The sequence below is a fragment of the Aphanomyces invadans genome, assembly GCF_000520115.1.
Source record: "Aphanomyces invadans strain NJM9701 unplaced genomic scaffold supercont1.18, whole genome shotgun sequence".
Classification (NCBI taxonomy): Eukaryota; Oomycota; class Saprolegniomycetes; order Saprolegniales; family Verrucalvaceae; genus Aphanomyces; species Aphanomyces invadans.
In genome coordinates this window covers 51,597-79,454 of record NW_008580163.1, presented here as the reverse complement: position 1 = coordinate 79,454, position 27,858 = coordinate 51,597, and the positions used below count along the sequence as shown (strand labels likewise).

The 27,858-nt window shown below is 56.7% G+C and overlaps 14 protein-coding genes across 28 annotated transcripts; 8 read left to right on the top strand and 6 right to left on the bottom strand.

Annotated features, from left to right (window-relative positions):
- The first annotated feature begins 973 nt into the window (after positions 1 to 973).
- On the top strand, positions 974 to 2,772 carry H310_08594 (hypothetical protein). Its single transcript, XM_008874417.1, has 3 exons — positions 974 to 1,479; positions 1,521 to 2,065; positions 2,113 to 2,772. The coding sequence occupies exons 1-3, from the start codon at positions 1,030 to 1,032 to the stop codon at positions 2,651 to 2,653; spliced, it is 1,536 nt and encodes a 511-aa protein (XP_008872639.1). The 5' UTR covers positions 974 to 1,029; the 3' UTR covers positions 2,654 to 2,772.
- Positions 2,773 to 3,030: 258 nt separating this feature from the next.
- H310_08593 (hypothetical protein) lies at positions 3,031 to 4,679 on the top strand. The gene is made up of 3 exons (XM_008874416.1): positions 3,031 to 3,650; positions 3,694 to 3,921; positions 3,977 to 4,679. Exons 1-3 carry the CDS (start codon positions 3,042 to 3,044, stop codon positions 4,118 to 4,120), a joined length of 981 nt encoding a protein of 326 aa, XP_008872638.1. The 5' UTR covers positions 3,031 to 3,041; the 3' UTR covers positions 4,121 to 4,679.
- On the bottom strand, positions 4,337 to 6,229 carry H310_08592 (hypothetical protein; the record flags this gene model as incomplete). Its single annotated transcript, XM_008874415.1, has 6 exons — positions 4,337 to 4,801; positions 4,850 to 4,917; positions 4,979 to 5,111; positions 5,154 to 5,326; positions 5,410 to 5,787; positions 5,840 to 6,229. 6 exons carry the CDS (start codon positions 6,227 to 6,229, stop codon positions 4,573 to 4,575), a joined length of 1,371 nt encoding a protein of 456 aa, XP_008872637.1. The 3' UTR covers positions 4,337 to 4,572.
- Positions 6,230 to 6,810: 581 nt separating this feature from the next.
- Positions 6,811 to 9,692, top strand: H310_08591. 2 transcript variants are annotated; one of them, XM_008874413.1, is made up of 11 exons: positions 6,811 to 7,298; positions 7,343 to 7,425; positions 7,470 to 7,579; positions 7,646 to 7,934; positions 7,986 to 8,056; positions 8,108 to 8,306; positions 8,352 to 8,596; positions 8,652 to 8,994; positions 9,061 to 9,261; positions 9,306 to 9,382; positions 9,435 to 9,692. In XM_008874413.1, exons 1-11 carry the CDS (start codon positions 6,892 to 6,894, stop codon positions 9,504 to 9,506), a joined length of 2,097 nt encoding a protein of 698 aa, XP_008872635.1. In that variant the 5' UTR covers positions 6,811 to 6,891; the 3' UTR covers positions 9,507 to 9,692. The 2 variants fall into 2 exon arrangements, with proteins under 2 accessions (XP_008872635.1, XP_008872636.1); XM_008874414.1 differs by having other exon boundaries at positions 8,652 to 9,261.
- A 13-nt stretch (positions 9,693 to 9,705) lies between these two features.
- H310_08590 (hypothetical protein) lies at positions 9,706 to 12,147 on the top strand. Its single transcript, XM_008874412.1, has 2 exons — positions 9,706 to 9,848; positions 9,908 to 12,147. Exons 1-2 carry the CDS (start codon positions 9,716 to 9,718, stop codon positions 11,695 to 11,697), a joined length of 1,923 nt encoding a protein of 640 aa, XP_008872634.1. The 5' UTR covers positions 9,706 to 9,715; the 3' UTR covers positions 11,698 to 12,147.
- Positions 12,148 to 12,606: 459 nt separating this feature from the next.
- Positions 12,607 to 13,526, top strand: H310_08589 (triose-phosphate isomerase). Its single transcript, XM_008874411.1, has 3 exons — positions 12,607 to 12,668; positions 12,721 to 12,934; positions 12,990 to 13,526. Exons 1-3 carry the CDS (start codon positions 12,630 to 12,632, stop codon positions 13,493 to 13,495), a joined length of 759 nt encoding a protein of 252 aa, XP_008872633.1. The 5' UTR covers positions 12,607 to 12,629; the 3' UTR covers positions 13,496 to 13,526.
- Positions 13,462 to 14,762, bottom strand: H310_08588 (the record flags this gene model as incomplete). Of its 2 annotated transcripts, XM_008874410.1 has the most annotated exons (6): positions 13,486 to 13,785; positions 13,836 to 13,896; positions 13,945 to 14,021; positions 14,080 to 14,189; positions 14,235 to 14,420; positions 14,466 to 14,748. In XM_008874410.1, coding segments are annotated over 6 exons (802 nt in total), but the record flags the coding sequence as incomplete, so codon positions are not given. The 2 variants fall into 2 exon arrangements, with proteins under 2 accessions (XP_008872631.1, XP_008872632.1); XM_008874409.1 differs by having other exon boundaries at positions 13,462 to 13,785; positions 14,235 to 14,762.
- A 175-nt stretch (positions 14,763 to 14,937) lies between these two features.
- Positions 14,938 to 15,899, top strand: H310_08587 (translation elongation factor P). The gene is made up of 3 exons (XM_008874408.1): positions 14,938 to 15,291; positions 15,337 to 15,471; positions 15,526 to 15,899. The coding sequence occupies exons 1-3, from the start codon at positions 14,950 to 14,952 to the stop codon at positions 15,667 to 15,669; spliced, it is 621 nt and encodes a 206-aa protein (XP_008872630.1). The 5' UTR covers positions 14,938 to 14,949; the 3' UTR covers positions 15,670 to 15,899.
- A 137-nt stretch (positions 15,900 to 16,036) lies between these two features.
- Positions 16,037 to 16,952, bottom strand: H310_08586 (hypothetical protein). The gene has a single exon (XM_008874407.1). It carries the CDS (start codon positions 16,531 to 16,533, stop codon positions 16,126 to 16,128), a length of 408 nt encoding a protein of 135 aa, XP_008872629.1. The 5' UTR covers positions 16,534 to 16,952; the 3' UTR covers positions 16,037 to 16,125.
- Positions 16,953 to 17,666: 714 nt separating this feature from the next.
- On the top strand, positions 17,667 to 19,627 carry H310_08585 (fidgetin-like protein 1). 13 transcript variants are annotated; one of them, XM_008874402.1, is made up of 11 exons: positions 17,667 to 17,920; positions 17,974 to 18,089; positions 18,135 to 18,275; positions 18,329 to 18,371; positions 18,431 to 18,481; positions 18,526 to 18,580; positions 18,639 to 18,816; positions 18,866 to 18,904; positions 18,976 to 19,047; positions 19,104 to 19,215; positions 19,274 to 19,627. In XM_008874402.1, exons 1-10 carry the CDS (start codon positions 17,722 to 17,724, stop codon positions 19,137 to 19,139), a joined length of 930 nt encoding a protein of 309 aa, XP_008872624.1. In that variant the 5' UTR covers positions 17,667 to 17,721; the 3' UTR covers positions 19,140 to 19,215; positions 19,274 to 19,627. The 13 variants fall into 13 exon arrangements, with proteins under 13 accessions (XP_008872624.1, XP_008872617.1, XP_008872620.1 ...); XM_008874395.1 differs by having other exon boundaries at positions 18,963 to 19,047; XM_008874398.1 differs by having other exon boundaries at positions 18,963 to 19,047; positions 19,104 to 19,627.
- On the bottom strand, positions 19,579 to 20,871 carry H310_08584 (hypothetical protein; the record flags this gene model as incomplete). Its single annotated transcript, XM_008874393.1, has 3 exons — positions 19,579 to 20,289; positions 20,335 to 20,502; positions 20,566 to 20,871. The coding sequence occupies 3 exons, from the start codon at positions 20,869 to 20,871 to the stop codon at positions 19,828 to 19,830; spliced, it is 936 nt and encodes a 311-aa protein (XP_008872615.1). The 3' UTR covers positions 19,579 to 19,827.
- Positions 20,872 to 20,986: 115 nt separating this feature from the next.
- H310_08583 (hypothetical protein) lies at positions 20,987 to 25,719 on the bottom strand. Its single transcript, XM_008874392.1, has 8 exons — positions 25,541 to 25,719; positions 25,397 to 25,496; positions 25,088 to 25,343; positions 24,885 to 25,037; positions 24,692 to 24,828; positions 23,833 to 24,650; positions 23,532 to 23,783; positions 20,987 to 23,480 (listed from the first exon to the last, which is right to left on the bottom strand). Exons 1-8 carry the CDS (start codon positions 25,670 to 25,672, stop codon positions 21,045 to 21,047), a joined length of 4,284 nt encoding a protein of 1,427 aa, XP_008872614.1. The 5' UTR covers positions 25,673 to 25,719; the 3' UTR covers positions 20,987 to 21,044.
- On the bottom strand, positions 25,713 to 27,782 carry H310_08581 (hypothetical protein). Its single transcript, XM_008874390.1, has 9 exons — positions 27,735 to 27,782; positions 27,637 to 27,688; positions 27,480 to 27,572; positions 27,376 to 27,427; positions 27,015 to 27,330; positions 26,829 to 26,956; positions 26,716 to 26,781; positions 26,578 to 26,622; positions 25,713 to 26,520 (listed from the first exon to the last, which is right to left on the bottom strand). Exons 1-9 carry the CDS (start codon positions 27,737 to 27,739, stop codon positions 26,336 to 26,338), a joined length of 942 nt encoding a protein of 313 aa, XP_008872612.1. The 5' UTR covers positions 27,740 to 27,782; the 3' UTR covers positions 25,713 to 26,335.
- On the top strand, positions 25,754 to 26,422 carry H310_08582 (hypothetical protein). The gene has a single exon (XM_008874391.1). The coding sequence runs from the start codon at positions 25,792 to 25,794 to the stop codon at positions 26,305 to 26,307; it is 516 nt and encodes a 171-aa protein (XP_008872613.1). The 5' UTR covers positions 25,754 to 25,791; the 3' UTR covers positions 26,308 to 26,422.
- Positions 27,783 to 27,858: the final 76 nt, after the last annotated feature.

The following is a 27,858-nucleotide window of genomic DNA, read 5'->3' as shown; positions in this document are numbered from 1 at the left end:
CGGCATGAACGGAACGTTGGAACGAACCTTCCACTGCGTCAACGAGAACCGATCACCTGTCGACCCTGACTCGATAGGACGTCGTCGGTGGACTCGCCCTTACGCGAGGTTCATGTCGAAGTCGGCTGAAGCGCGAGTCCCCTTTCGTCCAACGACACGGCAGCGATGACCAGCTCAAGCCGCATCGCTGCGTCCAATGCTGCTCTTCCCAGTCGTTTCACGGAGTCGCTTGCCATGCTCCTCGCAATCCAACAGACTCGACTTTCGGGCAAATGAAGCGTTACGCTAACCACCGGCCAGCGTTTGTGGCACTCATGCCGTCATCTCCACATCCCGCTCGATTTGTCCAGACGGCCGCTCCTTACGACCAACTATTGACTTGAAACATTCGTGCACGACGACTGCCCGCCGTCGTGGGGGGTCGGATACACTACGTGGCACTTCCTGGTACCTTCATTGGTGGTGTTCGTGATGTAACGTGGATGCGTGCAACTTTCGTCATGTTAACCACAGACATGCGACCAGTACTCGGCGGTGGCGCCGACGCTATACCCCACGTACTTGGGTATTCATGCATAGACACACGCAAGGTAGCGGTGGAGTACGTACCTGAGCCAGCCTCATCCATCACGAGGGATGTGCTGTCTTTAGCTCATCAAGGAAAGAAGTCGGGTGACCAATAGCCCAAGGGATGGGGGCAAAAACTCCTGCCCCCTTGGTCGTTTTCACGCCTTAGTGCTTCAGGGCAACTCAACGCCTCCCTCGTCACACACGCGCTGTCTAGCCACACAAGAGCGGCGCCCTGTTTAACGCCACGACCTCTCTTGATGTGGGCGGTCGACCTCAATCAGCAGCCAAATGTCTCCGTCCACTAACCCATTGTACACAGCAGGAATTTTATCCGAACGGGATCATTGTTATCCGGATGGATATCGGAAAAGATGACGCCGACCGGATCATGGTTTCGATTGGGGTTCGTATCGCAAACGCACCCCACACCCCGGCTGCCATCTCGACAAGTCCGCCGGCATGAAGGAAGCCGAATCCCCGCGCACCGCGGCATGGACCAGCACCAAGATCCTCGCGTACGCCGTCGGCCATGTCCTCAACGACATGTGCGCGTCGTCCTGGTTCTCGTACCTCCTCGTGTTTCTCAATGGCGTCGCGGGCTTGTCCCCCGTCGACAGCGCGCTCGTCATGTTTTCGGGCCAAATCGCCGACGGTCTTGCGACGCCGCTCGTGGGAGTCGTGTCGGACAAGTCGACCGGGTTTCCCGCGATCGGGTTTGGTCGACGCAAGACGTGGCTCGCGGGTGGGTCCGTCCTCGTCGTCGTGTGTTTCTACGGAGTGTTTGGCACGTGCGTGCCGCAGCTGTTGACGGCGTCGCCGTCGCGACTGACGCTCGTCGTGTACTACTGCGTCAGCGCGAGTGTGTTCAACGTCGGGTGGGCCGCTGTCCAAGTGTCGCACATGGCCATGGTACGCATGGCTTGTGGACCCGACCTGATGGCCGGCCGTAGGTCCCCGAGCTCACCACGAACGACAACATTCGGTGCGTCCTGAACAGCACTCGGTACGCGTTCACGATCCTGTCGAACGTCGTCGTGTTTGTCGTGTTTCTGTTGCTGCTCCACGACGTGGACCCGCTCGAGGTCCCCGACGCGTACAAGTTTACTCTGCTCACGACCGTATCGCTCGTCGTGGGCGGCATTTGCACCGCGTGGTTCCTTCTCGGCACGGACGAAGTGGTCAAGATGCCACCGTCGCCGCCCAAGCGTCGGTTGACCCCGAGTCCGTCGCACGGCGAGGCGCTGAACCGCGGGCCGAACGCTCTCACGTTTGAGGCGGACCTGCCTCTCGTCGCGGCGATGGACTCGACGGCGGTCGCGCTCAAGTGGTTCGACTGGTTCAAGGTCGGCATGTTTTACGAAGTCGGGGTCGTGTACATGTGCACGCGGCTCACGGTCAACGTGACCCAAGTCTACATTCCGTTCCTGCTCACGGTCACGCTCGACATGTCTGCTACGTCCATCGCGATCGTGCCGCTGCTCGTCTACGTGTCGGGGTCCGTCGCCGCTCTGTCTCGATCGTTATTCTTGACGTGTGTCCTAGGTTCCTCGCGACGTTTCCTCTGCGCTGGATGAACGAAAAGATGGGTCGAGAAGGGACGTATGCGGCGGGCGCGGCGCTCGTGACGCTGTCGCTCGCTCTCGCGTGGCTCTTGACGCCGGACACGTCGTCGTGGATTTACGTGCTGTCGGTGCTCCTCGGCTTTGGCAACTCGATCATCATGGTCACGTCCGTGTGCCTCGAGGGCGACTTGGTCGGCGACAGCTGCGAGAGCGGCGCGTTCGTGTACGGCGCGATGAGTTTCACCGACAAGATCTCGAACGGGGTCGCGGTGCTCTGGATTCAGAACGAGCGCGAAGCCATCCAGGCCCAGTTTCCGTCGACCACGGCCGAAGACGGCGCGTTTGTCCGCGCCGCGTACTGCATCTTGCCAGCCGTGTGCGCCATCGTCGGCGCGCTCACGCTCTACTACATGAAGCACGGCAGCAAGACGCTCATGGATCGATCAAACTATGGCGAAAACGGCGATGCATGCGAGAAGACGACCTTGCTGCAACGCGACACTGTGTATGGTACCGCGTGAGCGCAAGCTTCGGAGGTTCCATTTGTAGTTTCCAGGATTCCTAGGTCTCGCTAGAAAGAACGATGTTTTGGGGATGCCTTCCTTGATGGGAGCCGTGCATGACGTCGGCGCAGTGCGTGGCTGGTTGCCGCGCTGGATGCAGGCGAACGGCTCTGCTATCACGGCGGCGCGATGAGGATTTTACAACCACACGACAGTTTGTTGGCCCTGTTCCGGATACTGGCAAAGGCATGATGTTCGTAAATAGAGGCGAATCGATGGCTCTAATGGGAAAATGTGTGTTCCTGTGGTCATTAAACCAAGGGAATGGTTTTTCTCGAAACGTCTTCGCCGTCATTGGTTTGGTGTGGATTTAACGTGGTTTCATTATTGCGTGATTTTCCTGGAAATGAGCAAAACGAGCACGGACGCAAACGACTACTCGCGGTTCAAGGACATCGTGGACTCGGACGACGAGAAAGAAGCATCGTCTAGGACGACCGCGGCCGCCCCTGCGTCGTCCTGCTGCCGCAACTGCAACAAAGTGGACGCAAAGCTAAAGTGCTCCATTTGCAAGAAAGCCACGTATTGCAATCGCCAATGCCAGACAAGCGATTGGACGTACCATCGACGCATTTGCAAGAAACCCGAAGACAAAGTGGACACTGCTTCTGCCGGTCGTTCAAAGCCGCGGCCAGTAGAAGGTGCCGCCGCGTCGGGCACGTCGTCGTCGTCCGCCAAGCCTTCCTCGTCATCGTCCACGAAAGCGACCAAACCTGTACGACGAGAGGTTGTGACCGAAGAAGATGACCTGGAGAATGCGCGCGGGTACAAGAACGGGATGCCGTACTTTCATCGCGAGCAATCGGAGCATGAGAAGTCGCTCATCGGTGACATCGCCCCCAAGAAGCTGGATGATGTGCCCGAGCTCGCCGCGGCGACAACAGTAAGCCACGATGGCTCGGCTTGGAACACAGCAGGAACGTTCGAGCAGCGCGACTTTACGTCTTGGGCAAAGGTACCCGTTGGCAGGGTGTGGCATCGTCTTGAATGTTGAGTAGGATCGGTTGAAGGACTTGCTTGGCAACGTCGAAGCGACTTCTCGGTCGTACACGATCCGTGGAGGGGACGTCAAGGATATCAAAGGTGACGCGTCCGTGTGCGTCGTGCGCGGGAAGAAGCGCTTCCTCTTCGACTTTGAATTCGTCATTGAATGGACGGTGGTCGGGAAGGACGGATACAAGGGCAAGCTGACGTTCCAAGATATCTCAAACGACGGCGACTACGAGGTACAACGGATTCCTCGATAGTTTTTGAAGTTGCTCACGATCGTTTGTGCTTCAGATTGCGGTGCAGTACAAGAAGAAGCCGGTCGACCCGTTGGAGTTGAAGGAGCTCGCGTTGGCTGTGAATGGGCCAGCGGAAGGGCTCCGCCATGCCGTGCTCGAGCGTATTGCTACGTTTGTGACCGAGTACCAAGCGCTGTAGTGGGGGCCATGAATGCATCAAATCAACGTGGCACATACAGATGGGCCTGTGCACGTCATTTAAACCCTCGTCTCAACAAAAACAACCGCAGCAGCAGCGGGTGCCGACGGATGGTCTCCCAGCAGGAAAACACGTCGTTGGGGCCGTCGCGATGAATGGCGATGCTTGGCAGCGCCACCCGCACCGCACACGCGCCGACAACGCTCGCTTGGGCGGAGAGGCCTCTCAAAACTCTGCTCGGTTCACTGCGGCCGGTCGACGTCGCGCTTGCCTCACATCGAGAACCCTTCCGGAAGGACCGCGCTATCGATACTACGTAGTGTACACCCTCCATGCATCCCGTCGTGTGTAGCGATTGAAATCGGCAAGTCGCGACGTTGCAAGTCCATCCCGCCAGCATGCGCCGGATGCGTTGTGGGGTATCAGTCATGACGTAGAACGTGTTATCGCTTCTACTCTGTCTGCTTGACCCGCTTGACCTTTTTGCCACCGTGTTTGAGCCCGAGTTCGTCGCGCTCGTCGGCCTGTTTCGACTTGAAAGCACGTCGGAGATCTTCGATCGCTCGTTCTGTCACCGGCCATCGCGCCGCCGCTTTGGCGTTTTGCCAGAAAAACACACTCGTATCGAACGACGCGATGCGGTATCTAGTCGGGCGCATCTGCTGCTTGCCTTCGCAGTACCTGCGCACGAAATAGTAGAGCACGCGCCGAGGGATGGGAGCTGGATACCCGTGGTGTTTTTGGGACAGCACCAAGTATTCCTTGTTGTACGAGCTGTGCTTCAAGAGCTGCCATCCCTGTCAAGTCGGCGGCACTGAGCAAAAGAGCTCGACGTTTTCGAGACATGGCAAAATGCACCTCGGTGTGCTCCCACGCTGGGATGATCACGATGAAGCACAGCGACTTGGATGTGTTTTGAAGGCATGTCGTCATGTGCGCCGCCATCTTGGCAATCAAGGCCGGCACGAATGGCGGGTTCGCTTCAAAGCAGCTACCCCGTCGTGAGCGATGCCTGGATGAGCGGGCCACGCACCCAAACGTCGGGCGAAAGTCAAAGAAACTACCAAAGCTCCCAAAGACGCGGTCCGTGTCGAGGAAGGCACTGCAGAAGCGCCCGTAGCGGCTGTTGAACGGCGACGCAAAGCACTCCATGTTGCATTTGAAGTGGCGCAGGAGCACGTCAAAACATTCTTCGTTCAGCGCCGCCTACGGTTGAGTTTTTGTCGCCCTCCTCCATCTTGTAGACATGGCACAAGTCGATGATATCGGCACAAGATGGCCGAGAGTACCTGGAACCCGCCGCCGTCCAGCGACTCGTAGCGCAGTAGGAGGCAGAACAAAAAGTCTGGGAACTGCGACGCCGATGTTGCGCCGGCTTGGGCATGGTGTCGGCCAAATAAAGTTTCGAGTTTGTCCAGGTGAGTTTTGTTGATGCGCAGGCTCGTGCCGCCGTAGCTGACGAGGTAATGGTCGTCGTTCGGTCGGATCGTTGCGCGCTTCTTTCCACCTCCATGCGTCATGCGCAAGAGGCTTTGACCAACTCGATGGGCTTCCTGAGTCATGGCGCGGCATATTTTGTTGGCAGCGTGGCGATTCGCGCCGATCGCGACAAGCTCGTCTCGAAGACCGGCGTAGTCGCTGTCGGCATGTGGGATCAGTGGGTCTCCCTACTCTCGTTCACAAGTGAGGCAACCGCGTCGCATTCGTTCAACTCTGTACATCTGGCGCGGCCAACTTGGAGCAAAATTGCCACGTTTCGTACGCCGAGTTGGGCAGCTTGGGGAGACCGAGTTGGTCGACGGTCGCGTGCAGCTTGGCTTTGAGTTTGAGGACGCACTTTTGGCGATGGAGTTCGTATGCAGGCGATACGCTTTGGAGGTTGCACGGCCGCATGTTGTGCTCGGACGATGCCACGTGGCGCACGTCGACCTGGACGTGCTCGTTCCAAATCGCGGTGGTGGCGTGGTCGCCGCCGTCAACAACCGCGCTCATCCGCTTCTTGGGCGCAGGTTTCGAGCGTGCAAGGGTCGGCTCGTCGACGCTTATGGCAGACACGTTGCCCGTCTTGGCCGCCATCGAATTCAAGATCGCCTCGACGTCGTCCATCATGAGCACGTCCAAGGTTGTCCAATCGTCGATCCGTCGATGGTCGGTCGGGAAACAATCTGATGGATGAATTTGACTATTTTGAGAGGAAAACACGCACCCATTTGGGCAATTTTCCAATTTATGAAAGGGAATTTCTCAAGATCGTCCAACCAGAGGAAATATTTCTCACGATCGTCCACGTTGAACGTTCATGAGGTATTTTTATTCCAAATCGTCCATCACGCCATGATTGGCTAAAAGTCTAACGAGGTTAAAATCGTTGGAAGTCAGTCCCAGGTGGGATTTTGTCATCTCCTTCCAGAATTTCAGCGGCCCCCTGTAATCACCGACCGCACCCGCCGTCTACGACGCCACACGGAGCGCGACAGCCACCGAGCGGTATGACTTAGCGACTTTCGATGTACACCTGGTCCACCATGCCAGGCAAGCCGCGTCCTCCCAGCTCATGAGGTTTTTAGCCAATCATGCCGCGATGGATGATTTGGAATAAAAATACCTCGTGAATGTTCAACGTGGACGATCGTGAGAAATTTTTCCACTCGTGGGACGAGCTTGAGAAATACCCATTAATGAAATTGCACCGACGGCTGGGTTTTGGGGGTTTGGTGCGCATTGTTGCCACCGAAAAAACGCCAGCCGTGTGTGGCATATCGAACCGCAGGATGCTTCGGCAAAGGATGGCCCGAGCCATCCACCGGTGGAGCTCGCAATCGTTTGTACCGGCGCGCACATCCGCTCGTGCGTTGCACATGAAGATCTCGCGGGAGGTGCAGGACGCGCTTCGAGTTGGAACACCCGTCGTCGCCCTGGAATCGACGATTGTGAGCCATGGCATGCCGTACCCGCAAAATTTCACCATGGCGACGGAAGTGGAAGCATTGATCCGTCAACACGGAGCGTGCCCAGCGACGATTGCCATTTTGAACGGCGAGATTTGTGTCGGGCTTTCCGAGGAGCAGCTGCATTCGTTGGCGTCGTTCGGTACCCAGGCGACGAAGTGCTCCACACGAGATATCGCTGCCGTGATTGCCAGACGCGGCACAGGCGCCACGACTGTGTCCAGCACTATGTTCGTACGCATGGCCACGCCGTGCATCTCATGTCGGTGTGTAGGCGAATTGCCCATGCCGCGGGGATTACGGTGTTTGTCACCGGCGGCATTGGCGGCGTCCATCGATATGTCGAAGATACGATGGGTACTCGATGCATGATAACGTTGGAGACGGCTGACATGAAGCAGATATCTCGACCGACCTCATGGAGCTGTCTCGCACGCCTGTGGCGGTGGTGTGCGCCGGCGTCAAGTCGATCTTGGATATTCCTCGCACGTTGGAATACCTCGAGACACAGGTCGGTTGGTCGAATGCTCGTTCACGATGCGGCATTCACGTTGTTGAATCAAAAGGGATGCCGTAGGCAGTGCCTGTCGTCGGGTACAGGACCCGCGACTTTCCCGCGTTCTTTAGCACGACCAGCGGCGGGTGCAAGGCGCACATGCAGCTCGACAGCCCGGAAGACGTTGCGTTGCTGATCCGCACAAGCCAGGACCTGAACCTGCCCAACGGATTCATCGTAGCCGTTCCGAACCCAGCGCCCGTGGACGAAGAGATGATCGACAAGGCCATCCGTGAGGGCCTCGCCGAGTGCCAAGCGCAGGGAGTTGGCGGGAACGCCATCACGCCATTCTTGCTCCAGCGCGTGAATGGTAGTGTTTGACGACGTGCCGTCTCTCGAGGAGTGACTCCATGGCGTGTAGAGCTCACCAAGGGGGAGTCGCTCACGTCCAACATCGCCCTCGTCAAAAACAACGCGGTCGTGGGGGCCAAGGTTCGTGTTTCAGCACTCCCGTTGTCCTGAAAAACGTGAATTCGTGGCTAGATCGCACGTGCGCTGGCAGATCGCGCTCGCCCGCTAATTCCTCCAACGACGGCTTCCCTGCCGACATCGCCGCGCCTTCACTCGACAACCCCCGACGTTGTCATCGTAGGCGGCGCCGTCTTGGACGTGATCTCAAAACCCACGACGCAGTTTGTGCGCGGCACATCCAACATCGGGCACACCAAGCAGACATGGGGCGGTACGACGTTCAACATGGAGCCACTTGACCGACACGGGCACGCAGGCGTCGGACGAAACGTGGCCGAATGCTTGCATCGACTCGACGTCCCCGTGCTCCTCGTATCGAATGTGGGTCACGACTCGTGCGGCGACGGGCTCTTGCGGCAGCTCGACAGCCTCGAGATGGACTTGTCGGGAGTCATTGCCGTGCCCAACCACGCAACCGCGACGTACTGCGCCGTCTTGACACCATGCGGCGACTTGGACGTTGCCATTGCGGACATGACGATCCTCGACAACCTCGAATGGGTAAGCCGTCCGCGATGCATGGTGCCGCGAAGCGACGTCCGTGTCGGTGGCGTAGGGCGAGTCTGTGTCGGTCAAGCTCGCGTCTGCGCGCATAGTCGTCCTCGATGGGAACCTGTCGTCGGATAAGATACGCCAAGTCACCGAGCCACTCGCGGCCAACCGCCGTCGCCTTTTGTGGTTCGAGCCCACGTCGGTGGAAAAGGCTGTCCGAGCGGTAGAGTCCATGCATCGCCTGCATGTGATTTCGCCCAATGCGGATGAACTCCGCGCGATTTGCAATGCGCTCGCCGAGTCCACGATGGCGACGAAGGTGGCAATGGACGATCAAGCCCTGGCGGCAGCAGCGGCGAAACTTCCCGTGCGCGATGGACTTCAAGTCGTCCGGGACATTGCAACGGGTGAGTTGCCGCCATCTCTACCTCGTTCATGAACCCGACTATGGTGTGGTGTTCATGTGCGCCTAGCTGCGAGAAGCATGCGCGGCGACAAAGGCGAAGACGTGCATGTCGTGGTAACTCTCGGACGAGATGGCGTGCTCGTTGGGACGACTGCTCCAGTGCAGCCTGCCGACGCCCCCGATGAGATTGTGTTGGGAATTGCCGATGGGTTATCCTTTGTGTACCTCCCCGGTATCCCCATGGCTGTCTCCAACTGTACAGGGGCCGGTACGGAGGCCTCGATCGAACTCTGGATGTTGACACGTGCATAGGCGACAGCTTCGTGGGAGGAGCAGTGTATGGGCTGCTCCAAGGCCATGGAATTGTCCGTAGCAGTAAACTCGGCATGGTACGTCACCTCGTCGTCGCACAGGCATTCGACGTCAGCACATCTCCCCTAGATTGCCGCGCGAAAGAGTATCGGATCCGAATTCCCCATCCATCCCGACTTGTCCCAGCGAGACTTCGCTTGAACGCCATGTAACCACACAATCGAGTGCATGCACGAATCTGCGCCATGTTCCATGGCAAAGATTTCGGTGGCCTTCTCCGCACCACATGCGGCGGATGCGCCACGTGATTGGCGGATTCTGCTCGGATAACGTAGAAAGGAGCCGTTTGATTGGCTGACAGTATCCGGACACCCGGTTGCGCCCTTCGCCAGACACTTTTCTGCCTTGTCATGCACAGGCACGCGTCATTTCGCATTTCGACGCGTCGGCGGGTCACGTCATCCGTGTGGACTTCGCCGCCGTTGCGCCGTCAAAGCAGCAAGATGTCGACCATCAACTACCATGTTGTAGGGTGGAAACAGTGTGCGTCGTGACAATCGAACTCCGCTGTGGGGTACTCATCGTGGACGGGTGGTGTGTAGGTCCGTACTATGTCAAGGCGGCGAGTGTCGTATCGTCGATGCAACACTTGTTCCCGTCGCAGGTGAAGGCGACGATCCATGAACACCCGAACAAGGAGTCGTTTGCCAACTGGTTGAACGAATCCCAAACGGAATTTGCCCGCCAATTCGACAACGACGCGCGCCCGTTGAAGCACAAGTCGTCGCCGTTTTGCTACTTGGAACAAGACGACACCCCCAAGTTTGTGGGAGGATGTGACGATACGCTTGCGTTCTTTCGTGCTCGCACTCAAAGTGCCCCTTCGACCGGCGCTCCCTCGGCTGCGAACGCCCATGTGTCGGACACGTCGTCGTCGGATGAAACCCAATACGACTGGGACTTGGTCGTCATCGGCGGTGGGTCAGGCGGTCTCGCGTGCTCGAAAGAGGCATCCAAGCTTGGCCAAAAGGTGCTTGTTTTGGACTATGTCAAGCCTTCTCCCGTTGGGTCGACCTGGGGCCTCGGTGGCACGTGCGTGAATGTTGGATGTATTCCCAAGAAATTGATGCATCAAAGCTCGATCATCGGTGAGCTCCTGCACAAGGATGCAGAACAGTTTGGCTGGACCGTCTCGAACGCTTCGTTCGACTGGACGAAGCTGGTGTCGTCTGTCCAAGATTACATCCACGGCCTCAACTTTAAGTACCGCATCGACTTGCGCGACAAGAAGGTCAAGTACGAAAACATGTTGGGCACGTTTAAGGACGCGCACACGCTGACGCTGACGAATGAGGCCAAGAAGAAGGGGCCGACGGACGTGACCTTCCGTCGTGCCGTGATTGCCGTCGGCGGCCGTCCCAAGCCGTTGAGCTGCCCTGGTTGGGAGCATGCCATCTCGAGTGACGACATTTTTTCCAAGGCGGAAGCCCCGGGGAAAACCCTTGTTGTCGGTGCGTCGTACGTTGCGTTGGAATGCGCGGGGTTCCTCAAGGGCCAGGGCTTTGACGTGACGATCATGGTGAGGTCGATCTTGCTGCGCGGTTTCGACCAAGACATTGCGCGCCGCATTGGTGAGTACATGGAGAACGAGAGCGGCATTGCGTTCATCAAGGAATCGGTGCCGACCTCGATTGAAAAGCTGCCCAACGGCCAGCTCAAGGTCACCCACACGCATGGCGAAGGCATTTACGACACGGTCCTCAACGCTACCGGCCGCAGTCCGGACGTGCAAATGCTCAACTTGCCGGCTGCTGGGGTCACCCTCAACCCCAAGTCGGGCCGCATCGACGTGACCAACGAGCAGACGTCGACGCCGCACATCTACGCGATCGGCGACGTCATCGACGCTCCGGAGCTCACCCCCGTTGCCATCCAAGCGGGGAAGCTGTTGGCCCGCCGCCTCTTTGGCAATGGCACGGCCTTGATGGACTACACGAAGATCTGCACGGCGGTGTTTACGCCTGTCGAGTATGGGTGCTGTGGACTGTCGGAGGAAGACGCGATTGCATCTGCCGGCCGCGACAACATTCAAGTGTACCATCAAAACTTCACCCCGTTGGAGTGGAGCTTGTCCCACGAGCGGCCGTTGGCCAAGGAGTGTTACGCCAAGCTGATTGTGGACACGACCCAGCAGAAGCGCGTGGTGGGGTTCCATTACCTCGGCCCGAACGCCGGTGAAGTGACGCAAGCGATTGGGGTTGCCATGAAGCTCCACGCCACGTACGACGACTTTGTCAACACGGTGGGCATCCACCCCACGACGGCCGAGATCTTCACGACGCTCGAAATCACGAAAGAAAGCGGCGAAGACGCGTCGGCATCGGGCTGCTGAGGCTAAATCCCTTTCTCGGTCTGTCGAAGTCTCGCGTCTGGACAGACCGAGGAAGGGAGAGGTAGCCCCTCGCGCGTGCGGAGTGTGCGATGTGCCATTGTTTCGACCGTGAATGACGACTGGGACGAACACAGCGCCACCCGTTGGTTGCGACGTTCTTCCGATGTGGCTCGCGGGAGATGGATCCTCGTGGTCGAATGACGTTTGTCTCTGAAATCCCCACGGATAGAAACGAACTGAAAGACTACGAGACCCACACCCAGCTTGGCTCTGCCTGCTGCCTTGCTGCAGCTGAGCACTTCCTGCCTGGTTGGCGCTGCACTCGTTGCGCTTCGCCATTTGAATGAAATTTCGTTTCGAGAAGAATTCGGATGAGAGAGTCATGACACCGCCGACGTCACAGATATTTCTCTATGATTTTGACCAATCAACAATCGTTCTTGAACTTGCTTTGTTCGGATTGGGTAGTTGCACGACGACTCGTCATGTCTCACACATGACGTCGATACGAAAATTGACATGGCACAATGATACATTTCCGGGTATCATTTTTAATTTTCTGTATTCTCTTCCATACAAAGTGGATTGCGCGGATGTGGATGGTTTGGCAAAGAGATGTCACCGCAAGTGGTGGTATATGTAGCAGGTGTTATCCCCAGCCTCATGAACCATGTGGATGCATTTGCATCGTTGCATGCATTAGGCACTTGATCCAACAATGGTATCAAACTTGTTGCATGGGAAAATGTATCATATTTCAGAAAGTATAGAAAATCGATGGTGCATTTTGTCCAATCGCGAATGGTTTCGTTCGAGTATACAAGTTTCAAGTATAAATGTGGAGCAAGCGACTCGGGTACAAAGACGCCACACTCGCCATGGATGTCTGCGAAATTCATTTTGCAATTAGTCAGCATCCCCCCGCATCCAACATGGCCCGCAAGTACGTGATCGGCGGCAACTGGAAGAGCGTACGTCGACTTCGGTCTGTTGAGTATATCAAGGTCTCATGGGTATCTATAGAACGGAACCCAAGCTTCGGTGGCGTCGCTGATTGAAATGCTCAACGGCGTGACGGTCGACAACGAGTCTGTTGAGGTCGTGATTGCTCCCCCTGCGATCTACCTTGCCACCGCCAAGGCCCAACTCAAGCCAGAAATCCAAGTGAGCGCCCAGAACGTCAGCTTGACTGGTCCCGGCGCATACACGGGTGAAATCGCTGCCGAACACCTTGTCGGTACGTCTGTCCCTTCCAACTCGATGCATTCAATTTGACGACAAGATTGACATAGATTTGGGCATTCAGTGGACGTTGACGGGACATTCGGAACGCCGCGCGCTGTACGGCGAGACGGACTTTGTCGTTGCGGAAAAGACCAAGCGGGCGTTAGACAAGGGGTTGAATGTGATTGTGTGTGTGGGTGAAACGTTGGAAGAACGCAAGGCGGATCAAACCTTGAACGTGATCACGCGCCAGTTGAAGGCCGTCGCGGATTTGCTGTCGAACGACTTGAGCCAGTGGAGCCGTATCGTTGTTGCGTACGAACCCGTTTGGGCCATTGGCACCGGTGTGGTTGCCACCCCCGAGCAAGCTCAAGATGCGCACAAGAACCTCCGCGCGTACGTCACGAGCCATATCAACCCTGAAGTCGCGAGTGAATTGCGCATTATCTACGGCGGGTCGGTGAACGCCAAGAACTCGGCGGAGCTCATTGCGTTGCATGACGTGGACGGATTTCTCGTCGGCGGCGCGTCGCTCAAGCCCGAATTTGTCGACATTATTCAAAGCGCGCAATAAACATTCTATTTCTACCTCGATATCTAACCACCTTGCTCGAGCGGACTTGGATTGATGCAGACGCTGCATCCAACATTACGAACTCTACCGATTTGACCGTGACCAACAACCCCCCGACCACTCGCTCGATGGAAAACGTAACAACGTCATTCGCAAGTGACAACGGTATGGAGGACGAAGAAGGGAAAGCAAGCAGGACATCGTGCTATTCGACAATGTGTTCTTCTTCCGAGTCCGAGTCGACGGCAGTGGCTCCCGCAGCAGTTGGGGCCGAGATAGTTCTTGATCGACTGCACAGAGAAAGGATCGATCCGAGCTTTCAATCGAAGATGGAACGTACTTGGCGATCAAGACCTCCATGTCGACGTCGGGTTCGAGGTTTTGTACACGCTTGCGGCATCCTGCATGTACATGAGAAGGTCGAGTTCGATCATGGGAGCGAGGAATACCAGCGACAGGACAGCTCTGTTTGTGCTTCAAATGGCTTTCGATACCAACTTTCGAGTACGTGTGACCGCATTCGGGACTATAGGAGCAAAATATGTTGACGACATCGTCACGATGGCGCCAAGCAGGTCTCGTACTTTTTGACGGGATCCTGCATGATCATCTGAGTGATGGGGCAAGACATGTTGCGCAGGCTGTTCGACTCTTGCACCATTACGTCCTCGTCTTCATCCTCTTCCCGTTCGATCTACGTGGACGGGATGATACATGGAAAGATCTGGGCAAGGCGAACCCCCGCAACAGCGTCGAACAGCTTAACATATTCGTGCTTGTTCAGAATGTCGTCGTCTGCTGGATACCAATCCACTTTTAAAAGATGATCAAACGAACTGGGGACACGGCCGGCCTGTAGCTCTTCATGAAGCTCGGACAGTTTTGCATCGAAGTGTCCAATGTGGCCTTGGGTGCGCACGTAGTCCTTGGTGAGCTGCTTCAGGTCGTCCAATAGTTCGCTGGAATATACCTTGGCCAAAGGCGCAAGATTTCGAGCGGCAGTCACGCCTTCCAAGGCAAATCTCAACAAGTCGTGCCGCTGGTTCCTTGCATTCGCCACGACTTGCTGGAGAGCTTCGGGGACAGTACGTTGGACTTCCTCTTCAATCACGATCTTCCACTCCTCAATCGTGCGTGGTCTTGGTCGACTTCGTTGGTCTTCCTCGTCTGACGAGTCGTCCTCTTCAGAGCTTGAATGACGGCGTTCGGCCTTCACAGGTGTCCTCCGCTTGCCGTCGGGTCCTCCCGCCATTTTCAAAGAATTGTGCCTAACAATTTTTTACCAATCAGGCGGCTTGTTCAATATCAATGGCCAATGAAGCATTGCTGTCAAAGATAAACAAATTTGATTGGACAAAAGTTGAATTTTGGTTGATCCTATTGGATAAAATTCGTGCTCCATGCTGATTGGAACCTTTGGGCAGCACAATCACCAGACAATTCAGACAATTGCGATGCTGCGAGCAGCGTGCAGCCGCGTCGTCGCCGGGACTACCGTTCTTCGTCCCTTCGCGAGAAGTGTCCACATCACAGGAAATCAGGTGCGCCCTGGTGTAGCCATCGAGGTCGATGGGAAGCTCTATCGCGTGGTCAAGAGTCAATCGGTGAAGCCAGGGAAGGGCGTGGCGTATATGCAAGCCGAGCTCAAGGAGCTAACGACTGGACACAAGATCAACCGTCGCTTCCGATCGTCGGAGTCTGTGAAGAAGGCACCATTGACCAAAGACCGCTCGTTTCAGTTCCTCTACAATGACGGAAACAAACTCGTGTTGATGGAGCCATCCACGTTCGAACAGGTAGGACCGGGCGCAGAGCTAAGGGAATCTCACGGGCTGGAGCAGCTTGAAGTGGGAACGGACATTTTGCAAGAAAACCAGCTCAAGTACTTGAGCGAAGGAACTATGGTGACCCTTCAAATCGTCGAAGGAACACCTCTGTGGATGAATTTACCCGACCATGTCGTTCACATTGTCGAAGTACATCACGACCCTACCGTGGTGTCAACGTATCTTATGTGGTGCCATGCATAGAAAACCGTTCCTGGTGCTGGGAATGGCAAAGAAGCGACTCTGACCAACGGCACCCAGGTTCATGTGCCCGCTGCCGTCGAAGTAGGGGATTCGATCAAGATCTCTTCAGACACGGGGCTATTTGTCGAAGTGGTTGCTGCCTAAGCTAAGCTTCCACAATACATACGGCCGCAGCACAACGTGCCAACCATGCGGAACGTCGCGCCACCGCGCTCGGACTCTTCTCGTCAATTGAAAATTTCGGTAGCGCCCGCTCGAGGAGGAGGATTTGGGTGCCTTACCCGGTGATTCCTATCATTTCTCGCAAAACCCAGGGTCAACATGCTCAAATTATTGCAGTAGAGGAGACTGGCCAGAGTTTAGTGTATTTTTTTTACCTTTTTTACCATAAAGGCCGCCAAACTTCAATAAAGTATGCAATAATATCAGGAGTTTGCAAACGACATGTTCATATTAAATCCAATTCTGGATCCATTCGCTCATAAAAGCTTGGTTGACCTTGTCAAGAAGTGCAAAGGTTGCCAACACCTGAACGAGAGTGTGACTACCCATCAGCCACGTCAGCCGCTACTGGCGCATCATTTTGGATATTGCTTGGTCCTAAGCATGTCCCGCCGCATTGTCCTCTTCGTCCTTGTGGCGCTGCTCTCGTTCGCCTGCGCTCAGAACCCAGTTCTTCCCTTCCCGAACCCGACGACCGCATGCCAGCAGTGTGCCAACGCTAACGGCGCCCCTGCCCAGTGCACCGCCGCATACAATGGCGCGCCTGGTCAATTCTGCTACAAGTTCTTGAGCTCTGGTGTCACGCAGGCGTGCTGCTGTCCGTCGAGTGCCAAGTGCGCCCCCCAAACAGCCACTCAAAACGTTTGCCAGTGCAGTTCTGTCCCCGCACCAATTGCGAGCCCTGCAGTCATCGTGAAGAAATCTATTTCCCCGTGGGTGTGGGTCGGCGTTGCGGTCGGCGTCCTTCTGCTTGTGTTTGCCATCTATTGGTGCTGCTGTCGCCATACCGATGAACTTGTCGAGAAAGAACCTGTGTACGTCCAGCCTGCATATGGGCAACCCGTCTACGTGCAGCAGGGGTACAGCGGAGGTGACGTTGCGGCTGGTGTGGCCATCGGGGCTGCTGCTGGCATGGTCGGAGGTGTAGCGATTGGCGCCGCGTTGGCGGACGGAGGCCACGGGGAGTACCACGGCGAAGGGTACGCGGTTGCCCCTGCGGCTGCCACAGAAGGAGGCTTTTCAGGCGGTGGGGATTTTGCAGGCGACTTTTGAGCTGCATGAACCTCGCACGCTCTCGACATTGTCATGCGTTCGATAGTGTGCGATACGTGCACGTTGTGCATCTTTCGGGCATGCCAACAGCGTCGTGCTTGTGCGCGATGCATTCAAGTAATGCTGTTAATGTTGCGAATGAAACATCATTTGTCCCTTCAAATGTCTGACTGATAGGAAGACCTTCCGTCGCAAAGACGAAGGAATTTCACCGCGTTGTTTCATCGGACAATGGCCGAGACTCGCTGAGAGAAGGACCTCCGGGCTCATCCCCCGTGATATTGGCCTACTTGATTTTTGATGTACCATCACCAACGGACTCGCAAGTGTCGCGAACAAGGCCAGGGGTGTGCGCTGCGTCAGACGATAGCAAGGCGGACAAGATCTCTTAGGGCGACATCCGCCGGTTGGAATGGTGCTTCCACACAAGGTCACTCAGGGCGACATCCGCCGGTTGGAATGGTGCTTCCAAGAGGACCTTCTAAACGCTATACCCTTGAAAACATTATAAATGGTGGTGGTACGTTGGATTGATATACTCCAGAATGCACACCTTCTAAAATCAACACATTCTAGAACTTTATATGCAGCATTTTGTAACAATTGTGAAAGGCTTCAAGGCGTGATAGGAATGTCGGCGTTGCCGGCGACGATGGATTAGAGCGCGTAGAGCTTCGTAAGAGGATGTGAGCTCAACATTCGCGTATATTTCTAGGTGCAATCGTTCCATTTCCTGGCATGACATCGCGGCCAGCCAACGCCCAACGGGAGTTTGAAATTCATGGATGACACAGCGATCTGAACTTGAAGTTGCCAATTGGCGGCAAAAAAGGCAATATTTTGATGAAAAGAGTACAGAAAAATCACGAAAAGTATGCATTCGGGGGCTGTTGAGAACAAAGGTCATCCTTTCCGTCGGCCATGTTCCTCTTCTCGTTCATGAAGTCCTCGAAAGCTGCGACGGAAGAGCTGCCGGCCCCAGTGCCTTCAAAGAAAGAATCAAACAGTTCGCTGCATGATCTAGCGGCGTTAGCGATTGCAGCAGACGAACGCGGAGACGTCAAGGCAGCCATCGACCTGTACGTTCAGGTCATCGAGAGAATGCTGAAGCAGGTCAAAGGTTTTGTGCAAGCGCTTGGCGTGCTGTCACTGGATCATGGAAACCTGACATAGATGTGCACGATCCTGAAATGCAGCGCGACATGCGGCGGAAGATCCAAGGCTTCATGGCACGCGCCGAGACGCTGAAAGCAGTTGCATCCCCTGCTGGACGTGTCCATCAGCCTCACGTAAACGTACGCTGGAGACACAACGTACAAATATTTCATGTTTAGGCGCCTTCACGACCACACAGCAAAACCAGGGCAACGAACCCAACATTGGCGCATGCTGTGCTCGACGACGTGTTGGAAACTGCTCCCGACGTCCGGTGGGGTGACATCGCGGGCCTTGACGATGCCAAGCAGATGCTGCAAGTACATTTTACAAGTGGTGTCATGACGGAAGCCTTTGATGAAATGATCGACAGGAAGCCGTCGTGTTGCCGCTCCTGCGGCCAGACTTATTTACTGGTTTGCAGCATCGTCGTCCTCTCCTTTGCTTCACGGTGTGGTCTCGCTGATACGACTAGGGCTCCGAGCCGCTCCAAAGGGTGCACTTCTCTTTGGTCCGCCTGGGACAGGTTCGTTCCTGCCCGTTCGTCCGTCATGGTGATGGTGTCCATAGGGAAGACCATGCTGGCGAAGGCCGTCGCCACCGAGTCCCACGCGACGTTTTTCAGGTCGGACGTCCTATTGCTTGTTTTCCCGATAAAATGACGCATCGTTCGCTGCTGGCAGTGTGACTGCGTCGACGCTGACGTCAAAGTGGGTCGGCGAAGGCGAAAAACTCGTCCGCGCGCTGTTCGACATGGCGCGGGAACTACAGCCGTCGGTCATTTTCCTGGACGAAATCGACTCGTTGCTGTCGATCCGGTCGGCCGGTGAGCACGACGCCGCACGCCGCCTGAAGAACGAAGTGCGGCCCGCACGCGTTGCCGGCATCGTGGGCTCACTTTTGTTTGTAGTTTTTGATCCAACTGGACGGAGTCGGGTCTTCCTCTGAGGTGTTTGCCCCATGCTGTTGGTCATGCGCCGTGTGCGTGCTTTGGACGATCGCTGTAGGACCGCATTTTAGTCTTGGGCGCGACAAACTTACCCCACGACCTCGACGAAGCCATCGTGCGACGGCTGGAAAAGCGAGTTTACGGTGACGCTGCTTGATCGACTCGATCGGGGACGCGCACCGATGTCGCGTTGTTGTAGTGCCTTTGCCGGACGAAGCTGCGCGAAAATACCTGATCGGCCATCTTCTTCGCCCGCACAAGCATTCGCTGACAGATCGCGACATCGCCGCTGTTGCTGCAGCGACCGACCAGTACGTCGTGTGCTTCGTTCGTCGTGGTGGTGGATGCACTCGATGCCATGCGTGGTAGATATTCCGGCAGCGACATCAAGAACGTGTGCAAGGAAGCTGCGATGGGACCGCTGCGAAGCCTGGGCGACCGATTGAAGTGTGCAGCCGTGGACGACGTCCGGCCAATTACTCGAGCCGACTTCACCGACGCGTTGGCTCGAACGTCGCCAAGCGTGTCGCGCGAGTCGCTGCGTCGACTGAGCGAGTGGAATGCTCGCGGGCACACGTCTGTTTAATGTACCAACGGCATTTACGTCTCAACGCGGTCGTGGGTGGCATCGAGGACGCGGGCTCGCAGTTTGTCGGGAAAATGGAGGCGCTGGTGTCGACTGGAGACAGCGTCGTGCTGTCGCATGGCGACGAGAAACTTGCTCGTCGCGGCGGGGATGCCTTGGTTGGGCACATGGGACGTGGCCGTCGGGGGATGGCCGCCAGCGGCGCTTTTCCTCAGCGCAGGATTCCCAAACGCGTGGAATCGGTCGACGGTTCCTCCCAAGAGCTTGACGGCGGTCCTGTGCTTGAAATGGTGGCGGTAGTTGGCCATGAGGGTCTGCTGCAAGTACGCCCGTCTCTCTACGTGTGCGCGCATCTCGTGGATCGTGGTGTAGTCTCCATGCGAACGTTGCGGCCAACCGCCCGCCGCAGCCGCTTGCATCGTCGACGGCACTGGTGCGTACGAAGCTGCCGCTGGATTTTGATGACAGGGGCGTGCTGCAGACTGCGGACCCACCCACGTTGTTTTTTGAGCTCGTAGATCGAGCTGCGCGCTGTGATGCCTCGCCACCGCGCTTGTAGACGTGTCACGAGGACATGTTCTCGCTGTAGGATGCGCTTTGCGACTTCGCGGACGTTGGCCTCGACGCGCCACAGAGGAGGCCGCCCCCCCGTTCGTCGGACAAACTCTCGGTAGTCCCAGCAGAAAACACTCAACTCGTCGGCGCTGTCGTACCAAAAGATGTCCCGTTCTCCTCGTGGCTGGGCAGAGTTGCCGGTCGTTGCGGCCGTGGCAAAGGCATACACGAGAGGGTGCGCATTCTACGGGGAGACGGTGTGACTCCAGCAGCTCGGGCGGCGGGGTACCACGATAACAAAGATGCACCGTTCGATGTCACTCCGCGTTCGAGCTTGTATGCCGCGCACGCGTTTCTGAATGCATGCAGCTGCCCGGAAGATGCGGCGCGCCCACCGCTGCTTTTCAAGTCGGCGGCGCTTCGCGTCGACGCGACCCAGGCGCCCTCGCACGACGCGCTATGGCGATCGACACACGATGAGCATGCCGACGAGAAATGTGCATGCCAATGGTCGTACTACCTGGATTTCGATCGCGGCCGGCAAGCGCTTTGTTTCAAAATCCTCCAACGCTTGTGACTCGAGTTCGAGCTCGGTGTGGAAACTCGTGGCACCCGTGCGCAGATGCCGCGTGCTGCCGCAACCACAGCACGGAGGGAGGGACTCGTACTCGGTCGACGACCGTTTGGCACGGATGCCGCGAATGCTCGGGACGTCGATGAAGTTGATGCTGTTGCACAAGCAGCATGTCAAGTACGGGGTCGCGTACTGCGACAGACTGCACTTGTCCAAGTACTCGATCATGTCGTCTGGGCTGGTGGTGGCCATCGTATCAAACGGCGCACGACACTGCAATCGTTTCGATTGCAGTTTCGCGTCGAGCGCCGCCGTTTTCAAACGCCATCGACCCGTCGTGTCCTTCTCTGCATGACGGGAACGACAGGAGAAGGATGCAATGCATGGTGATGCCGCGAGGCTTATCGACAAGACGATGCTGTTGTCTACTTTCGGGAACGAATTCCGTCGTCTTCTTCTTCAATGTCTTCTTGCAACTCGTCGTCGTCGCCGCCGTCCTTGGCGTCGGAGGTCGTTTTGGGCCGCGCGTCGCTCGTTCGTTCGGGCGTCATCGTGTCGGCTTTGGCTTGAATGTCGTCGAGCATTTTTTGGTGGATGAACGCCTTGACCGAGATGTTGCGCTGGCGCATGGCGTGAACGAGCTCGCCTGCGTGTTGGTAGTCGTTGCGGTCGCACGCGTGCGTGACCAGCAGCGCAAACGCGTCTCCACTTCGAATGGCCGAGTCAATGTCGGCGTCCTCGAGCAGGTGGTGCAGGATCTGGACCATCTCGGCCGGGTCGGACGTGGCCATCGATTTCGCATGGAGAAACGTGTCGATGGCGGCAATGCGGTGCTCAAACCCAGCGACCGTTTTGTCCTTGCCAGGCCCTGTCGACTTGCTTGCGACCTTCATCGCGTCTTCCAGCAACTGCTTCGCCTTGGCGTAGTCTTTGTAGTCGTCGATCTCGACTTGCGCGCACGAATCGTAGAACCGAGCCAACTGATCGAATGCCTTTGCCTTGGTATGGAACCCGACCACGTTCTTGGAGATCTCGGGGTCGTGGCGCCAGTCCAGGTTTTGGAGGTAGTTGGCTGCCAGGACGAAGATCTCGTTATTGCGCGACACGTTGGCGAAGAACATGACTTTTTCCGTGTCGCCCGACTTGAGGAGGCACTTCATTGCTTTGAGCTTGGCCCCCGCTTGCGTGTATTTCTTTGTGGCCAAGTGGAACGATCCTTGGTGCTTGCAGCACTTGGCCAGCTTCATCAGGACATCCACGCGCCGTTTGACTGCGGCCTTGTCGGCGTCGTCGGCTGGTTTCGGCGGCGTCAACTGGTCCGCCATGTCTTCGGTGATTTTCACCTTGTTCTGGACGCACATGTCCAGCGCGTCCGCGAGGCGGTTGGCGCGGATTAAGAGCGGCACGGCCTTGGCATGCTGGCCATTCTTGGCAAAGAAGTCGGCGCATTTCGCGAGTACGATCGGCGACGTGTTGGTACCCGCCCCGAGCTCGTCTGCAATCGTTTGGAGCTCGTCAAACAAGTTGGCGTGAAAGCAAAGCTCGAGCGCCTTGGCCACGTGGCCGCCTTTGTGGTATAGCACGACCGCCTTTTCAAATTCGCGCTTGCCTTCAAAGTACTGGGCGCACTCGAGCATGGGGCCAGGCTTGCTCAGGAGAGCATAGTTCATCAGGTCGCCGTCCAAGTTGAATTCGCGAGAGAGCCGAATCGCGTGGTTGTACGACCCGCTCGCCGCGTAAAACTGAATCGCGCCCGCGATGTTGTCGTTGGCTTCGTATTGCCGCGCGAGATGGTACGCGGCCGCCTTGTTGTTTTTTGCGACGACGACCTGCGCAGCCTGGTCAAAGTCTTTTTTGTGGCACAACACGCGGACGAGGGACAGGTAATCCTTGGCACGGCGGTACGACTCGATGGCAGCGTCGAACTCTTGGTTGCTCTCTTGGTACTGCGCCCACCAGAGGAGGAGGCGCGGGTCCTCCGACTTGGTGGCGTAGTTGCTGAGCATGTCGAGTTTTCCCCGACTAAAGAGCATGCGCGGGACGTCCTTGGCGGCGGTTCCGGCCAATTCGTACTGGCGAATCGCTTCTTTCAGGTTCCCTTCGTCTTCAAGGTGTTTTGCATACGCAAAATGCGTCGTCTTGAGGTGGATCCGGTCGCGCTTGGTGGCGACTTCGATCGCTTTGGTCCAGTACCCTGCGGCCTGGTACAGCTTGTTGAGCAAGTCGAATCGGCTGCACTCCTTGTACAGCCGAGCCGCGTCGTCGAGAAGACCAAGTTGAATCGCGACCATGGCGATCGGCGCTTCGATTTCACGGTTTTCGAGTTTGGCCACGTGGACAGCCGCCGCGCCGCGCGCATGGCCCATGTTCCCAAGGCATACCTCGGCCACGTCGAGCCGCTTGGTCTTGACGCATGTGTTGGCCATATTCTCCCACACCGACGCATTCTGGATCAACTTGACGGACCGATACGCTTCGTCCATGTTGCCGATCGTGATGTAGTACGAGAAATCAATCAGCGCTTGCCTCGTCGGACCGTCGACCTTGTCGAGGCCGACAAAGTCTTGCATGATTTTCGTCCGAAGAAGCGCGACCGGCGCGTTGTCCGCGCTGTCCTTGGCCTCTCGCTTGATCGATTCTTGCGACGATGCCAGGTACATGCGCGGGACGTGGATGCCCAACAGCGCCGAGTACTTGACATCCAGGTCAAAGTTGTCCTGCATGAGGAGTCCGCGCTCGTTGGACGCAAACAGAATCGTGATTTCACGCTCGGCATGCCGTGTGGCGTCGACTTGTGGCGGCGCGTTCTTGTCGTCGGCCTCGCCGGCGCTGACGACGACTTTGGCTTCGTCCAACTTGTCCTGCCCCGACCCGTTTGAGCACGTTCAACGTGCCTCGACAGTGGCGGGTACCTGGAATGTCTCGCACGCCATGAGTCGGGCTTCATGGGGGTCCCAAAAGTGCGACGTCGGATGGCGCGCCGGGCCGAATTCGAACGACTGGAACGCGTTCAGGTCCGTGTTGAACAGGTACAGCTTGGTGTGGGGCGTGCGCACTCGGAGCGCTCCTTCGACCGTGTCCAAGAGAAAACTCACGCGCGTTCCGTCGCAATTGACGCTCAGCGACCGCAGCGTCGACTTGGTGTCCATGCCGGCGAATGCTTTCTACGATATGTCGAGTCGTCAACGTCAGTCAAAGCCGGACGGCGCGCACCGAAATGTCGCCGAGACTCCCAAACGCTTTTGGCTCACGCCTCGAGAGATCAAACACGCGGAGGAGGCCAGCGTCCGTGCCAACTGTCAAGTACTTGTTGTTGACGTGCATGAGGCTCGGCTGGCCCTCGGCTTCGGTGAACGAGATCGTGTTCTTGACCACGCCGCTCGTGTTGGTCACTTCAATGTGGTTGCCGTTGGTGCGGTAGATGACGTCGCCGCGGAGTTGCATCGCGTTGGACGTGCATTTGAAGTTGCTCAGGCGCTTGGCGTCGACGTCGTTCTGAAGCTCGTACACCTCGGCCTTGGATCCGTTCCAGACCAGGATCAAGTTGCCGTCATGGGCGACGCCCTTGATGCGAATCGATGCCTCGATCGTGGTCTGCACCACCGTGCCATCCTGGAGCTTTTCCACCGACAGCGACATGGGCCGCGTTTGAATCACGGCCGTGTCGTCGTGGAGCGATCGGTTCATGATGGCTTCGTGGAATACCGTGACGCCGGCGCCGTGGGCATGCGCGTACAAGTACGAGTGCAGCGGGTTCCACCCGATCTTGGATACGCTCTGATGCATATCGGCGACCGCGACGAGCGACCACTGGCTCGACTTGGTCTGGGCGGAGCTCGTGGCGCGCCAAAACACGACCTTGCCTTCGTTCGTACCCACGGCCAAGATGCGTTTTCGCGGGTTGAAATCGACAGCCGACACCCGGTCGCTGGGAGCCGCGCCGCCGTTTGCCAGGCTCAGCACATAGTTTTCTTCCTTTTGCAAGTCCCAAAATCGAAGGAGCTGCTCGCCAGATGCTGTCGCCAACAGACCTACGGCACGTTGAGCACGCACCAAACCGGCGCCGACCGACCTGGTCCTGCCCAAATGGCTTCCTTCAAACCACCGTCCCCAGACACACTCAGTTTCACCTTCATGATGGGCTTGACCGTTCCGTCGGAAGCGATTTGTAGCTGCACGAGCTGGGACGCGCGCGTGATGACAACCAACCTGACAATCAGATCCAGGTCGTCGTGACCGAGACAGCGGATGCAGCACTCGCGTACCGATGCTTCTCTTCGTAAAACATCATGCAGTCGATGGCGTGATTGAGTGTTTGGACATCAGAAATGTGCCCCAAGTCGTCAGCATAATGCACGGTGCCGAGGTCCCCTCCAAAGAAGAACGACGGGCATGCCGTCGTGGCAAACTGACTGTCGCTGGAATCGACGCGTTAACGCACGGCAGAACGAGAGAGAGGAGCACAGACCTCTTGACTTCTTTGTCTCGACGCTGCGGTACAACGCAAAACACGCATTGCGTCAAGCTCCCTTGCCGCGTGTACTGCGTGCACAGACCGACTTGGCCTCTCGCGTCGATCTTCCAAACGGCCAGCACCCCGTTCTCGTCGCCCGTGATCAATCTGTTGCCACTCGGCGCCCACTTGAGCAAGTTGATGCGGCTCGTGTGAGGGGAGTTGACTTCTCTGGCGACATTTTCTTTCTGGATCCACAGGGACAGCATCCCTACAAGTCGGGATAGAAGATCGACGTGTTGGGTACGTGAATGTGTCTCGAACCGTCGCTCCATGTCACGGCGAGGACTGCTCCACGGGGCTGCCACGCAATCGACGTCACGTCTGCTTTTCGTGTGTGAACAGGAGTCTGAAGGCGCTCTCCCTACGTGTACGCTCGATCAAGTTCAATCGGTCGGGCACTCGTACTTCGTCATTGAAGAAGTGCACTTCGTGGTTGTCGAACGCGACAGCAAGGACCGACTCCACCTCGCTCCATGCCGAGTAAAGCTGCCTCGCGTTTGTCGGTATGTCCACGTTGTAGTCGTAGTAGAGCGCCATGGAACCTCTCGACGCACGGCGGATCCAAAACGAGTGACCTTTCGAATCGTGGAATGTGTCGTATGCGGATAAGCCGTTTATCCGGATATGCCATCCCAACGCAGCTGAACTTCACCAAGATGGACAAGGCGCCGACGAACCCCCGACGCGTCGACGTAGGCAACGACCGGTATCCGTTCAGCATCGTGTGGACGCCGCTACCGCTGATTTCATGGTTCTTCCCGTTTATCGGACACATGGGGATTGCAGACTCGAACGGGATCATCTACGACTTTGCCGGGCCGTATTACATTGGCGAAGACAACTTTGCTTTTGGCCGGCCAACGCGGTACCTCCAGCTGACCCTCCCTGCTTCCGTGAGTGAAGACGCGTGGGACGAAGGAGTGCGACAGGGGTGCGACGTGTACAAGAAGCGCATGCACAATATTTGCTGCGATAACTGCCACTCGCACGTTGCGCGATGCCTCAACTCAATGGGGTACCCATGCGTGTGGGGTTCCAACTGGAACATGGTAGTCTTGTGCTTCTACTGTTTGTTCAACGGGGGCTTCGTCAACCTGCGAGGGTTTCTACTGACGTGGGGTCCGTTCTCAATCATTGCAGCCATCTTGCTGTGCAGTATTGTGTTCAATTGAGTCGATTTGTCCATTTCCAATATCATGACTATCTCTGGGGAACGAAGCCCCGCGCTCTCGCTAATTTTTCCGCCAGAATGTCGCGCTGGGTTTGCAGGCCCGCGATCGGTGTGAGGCGGCCGCAGAACTCGAGCAAGGATTGCGCTGTCTTGTCTGGGCAGTCCTCTTGAATAACGTGGCCGCTGCCATACAGGAGCAACAGCTGAAACTTGCCTACGGTCGACCGGTCAGGCTTGACCACCATCGAGCGAACGACCCGGCCAGACGTACCCTGCATTTGGCCCCGCGTTAACTCGGTGTCAAGGCGGTCGGTGCCTGTCAGGATTTTCCGATTGAGAAAAAGATATCGTGTGGTGATTAAAAGAACCCGTCGGTTGGAAAAAGAACCGTTCAAGAATTCTTTAATACCTGCTAAAAGCAGCACTTTGGGCACAGCCACGTTCAAAAACAAGCTGCTGATGCCGGTAAACCACCCTACGACGGCGAGGATGACTCAAGAGCAGCGCCATGACTGCACGGACCTGTCCAGTACTGAGCGCTCGCAAAGAGATCGGTGCGCCAGGTCCACTCGCCCGTGGATTCCTGGTGCAGTTGCGAAGGAATGGAAACCCGCGCTGACTCGGCGTTCCGCACAGCGCCAGTTTGTAGACTAGAGTTCAACAACACATGCTTCAAGACGGAGAACGCCAAGGGGCAAGAGATCGAACCTCCACTTGATGGCTTCCTCAGGGCTTCCAAACCGCGATGGTCGTCGGTTCAAGATGCCTTGCATGTGACTCAATGCCGCTAACGCAGTCCCCTCCACGACATCGATCACGACCATGCCGCCGAGGGATTGTAGTTGCCTAGTGGCTGCGACACGGATTGCGATGGCGCCTCCCATGCTGTGGCCAACGAGAATCATTGGTGTCCTCGAAGGGGACGACGAGGACTCCTCTGGAACACATCGCTTGAGGATATTGATCGTGTCCGACACGAGAGTTGCCTCGGACAAATCGCTATCATTCGTGCATTGCGACAGTCCTAGCGTAGTCTGTTGATAAAGCGGATTCGAAGCGAGGTAGGTACCGTGGCCGCGGAAGTCGAACGCCAACACACGACAATGTTGCTTCAGAATCGCCTGCCCCGTTGAGGATTCGATCAGTGCACGCACATAAAGCAACGTCCCTTACAGTTGTCAAGCACCAAGTCAAGGCTGTATGGCCTCCGCCATGCAGCAGCACAATCCAAGGTCCTTGCGACCCTGCGTAGAATACCTTGAACACCTATCCGACCCTCGAATGAGACGAAGAAGGGAAGCGTTGTAGGTTTCAATATGCATGTACACACATCCCCATTGATGTCCACATCTTCACTTCGATCAAAGTACGGCTCCCAGAGACTACCCTTGGTGAATTCGCCGCAGGAATCCCGACGGCCGCTCTTACCTCATCGTCGTCGGCTTTCAGATGTCAAGCACAAAGGTTCGGCACGTGCTGTACGATAGTAGGTTGAATAGTAGTACTGTAGTAATACTGACCAAGGTTGGGGTGTTGACAATTCTATAAAGTA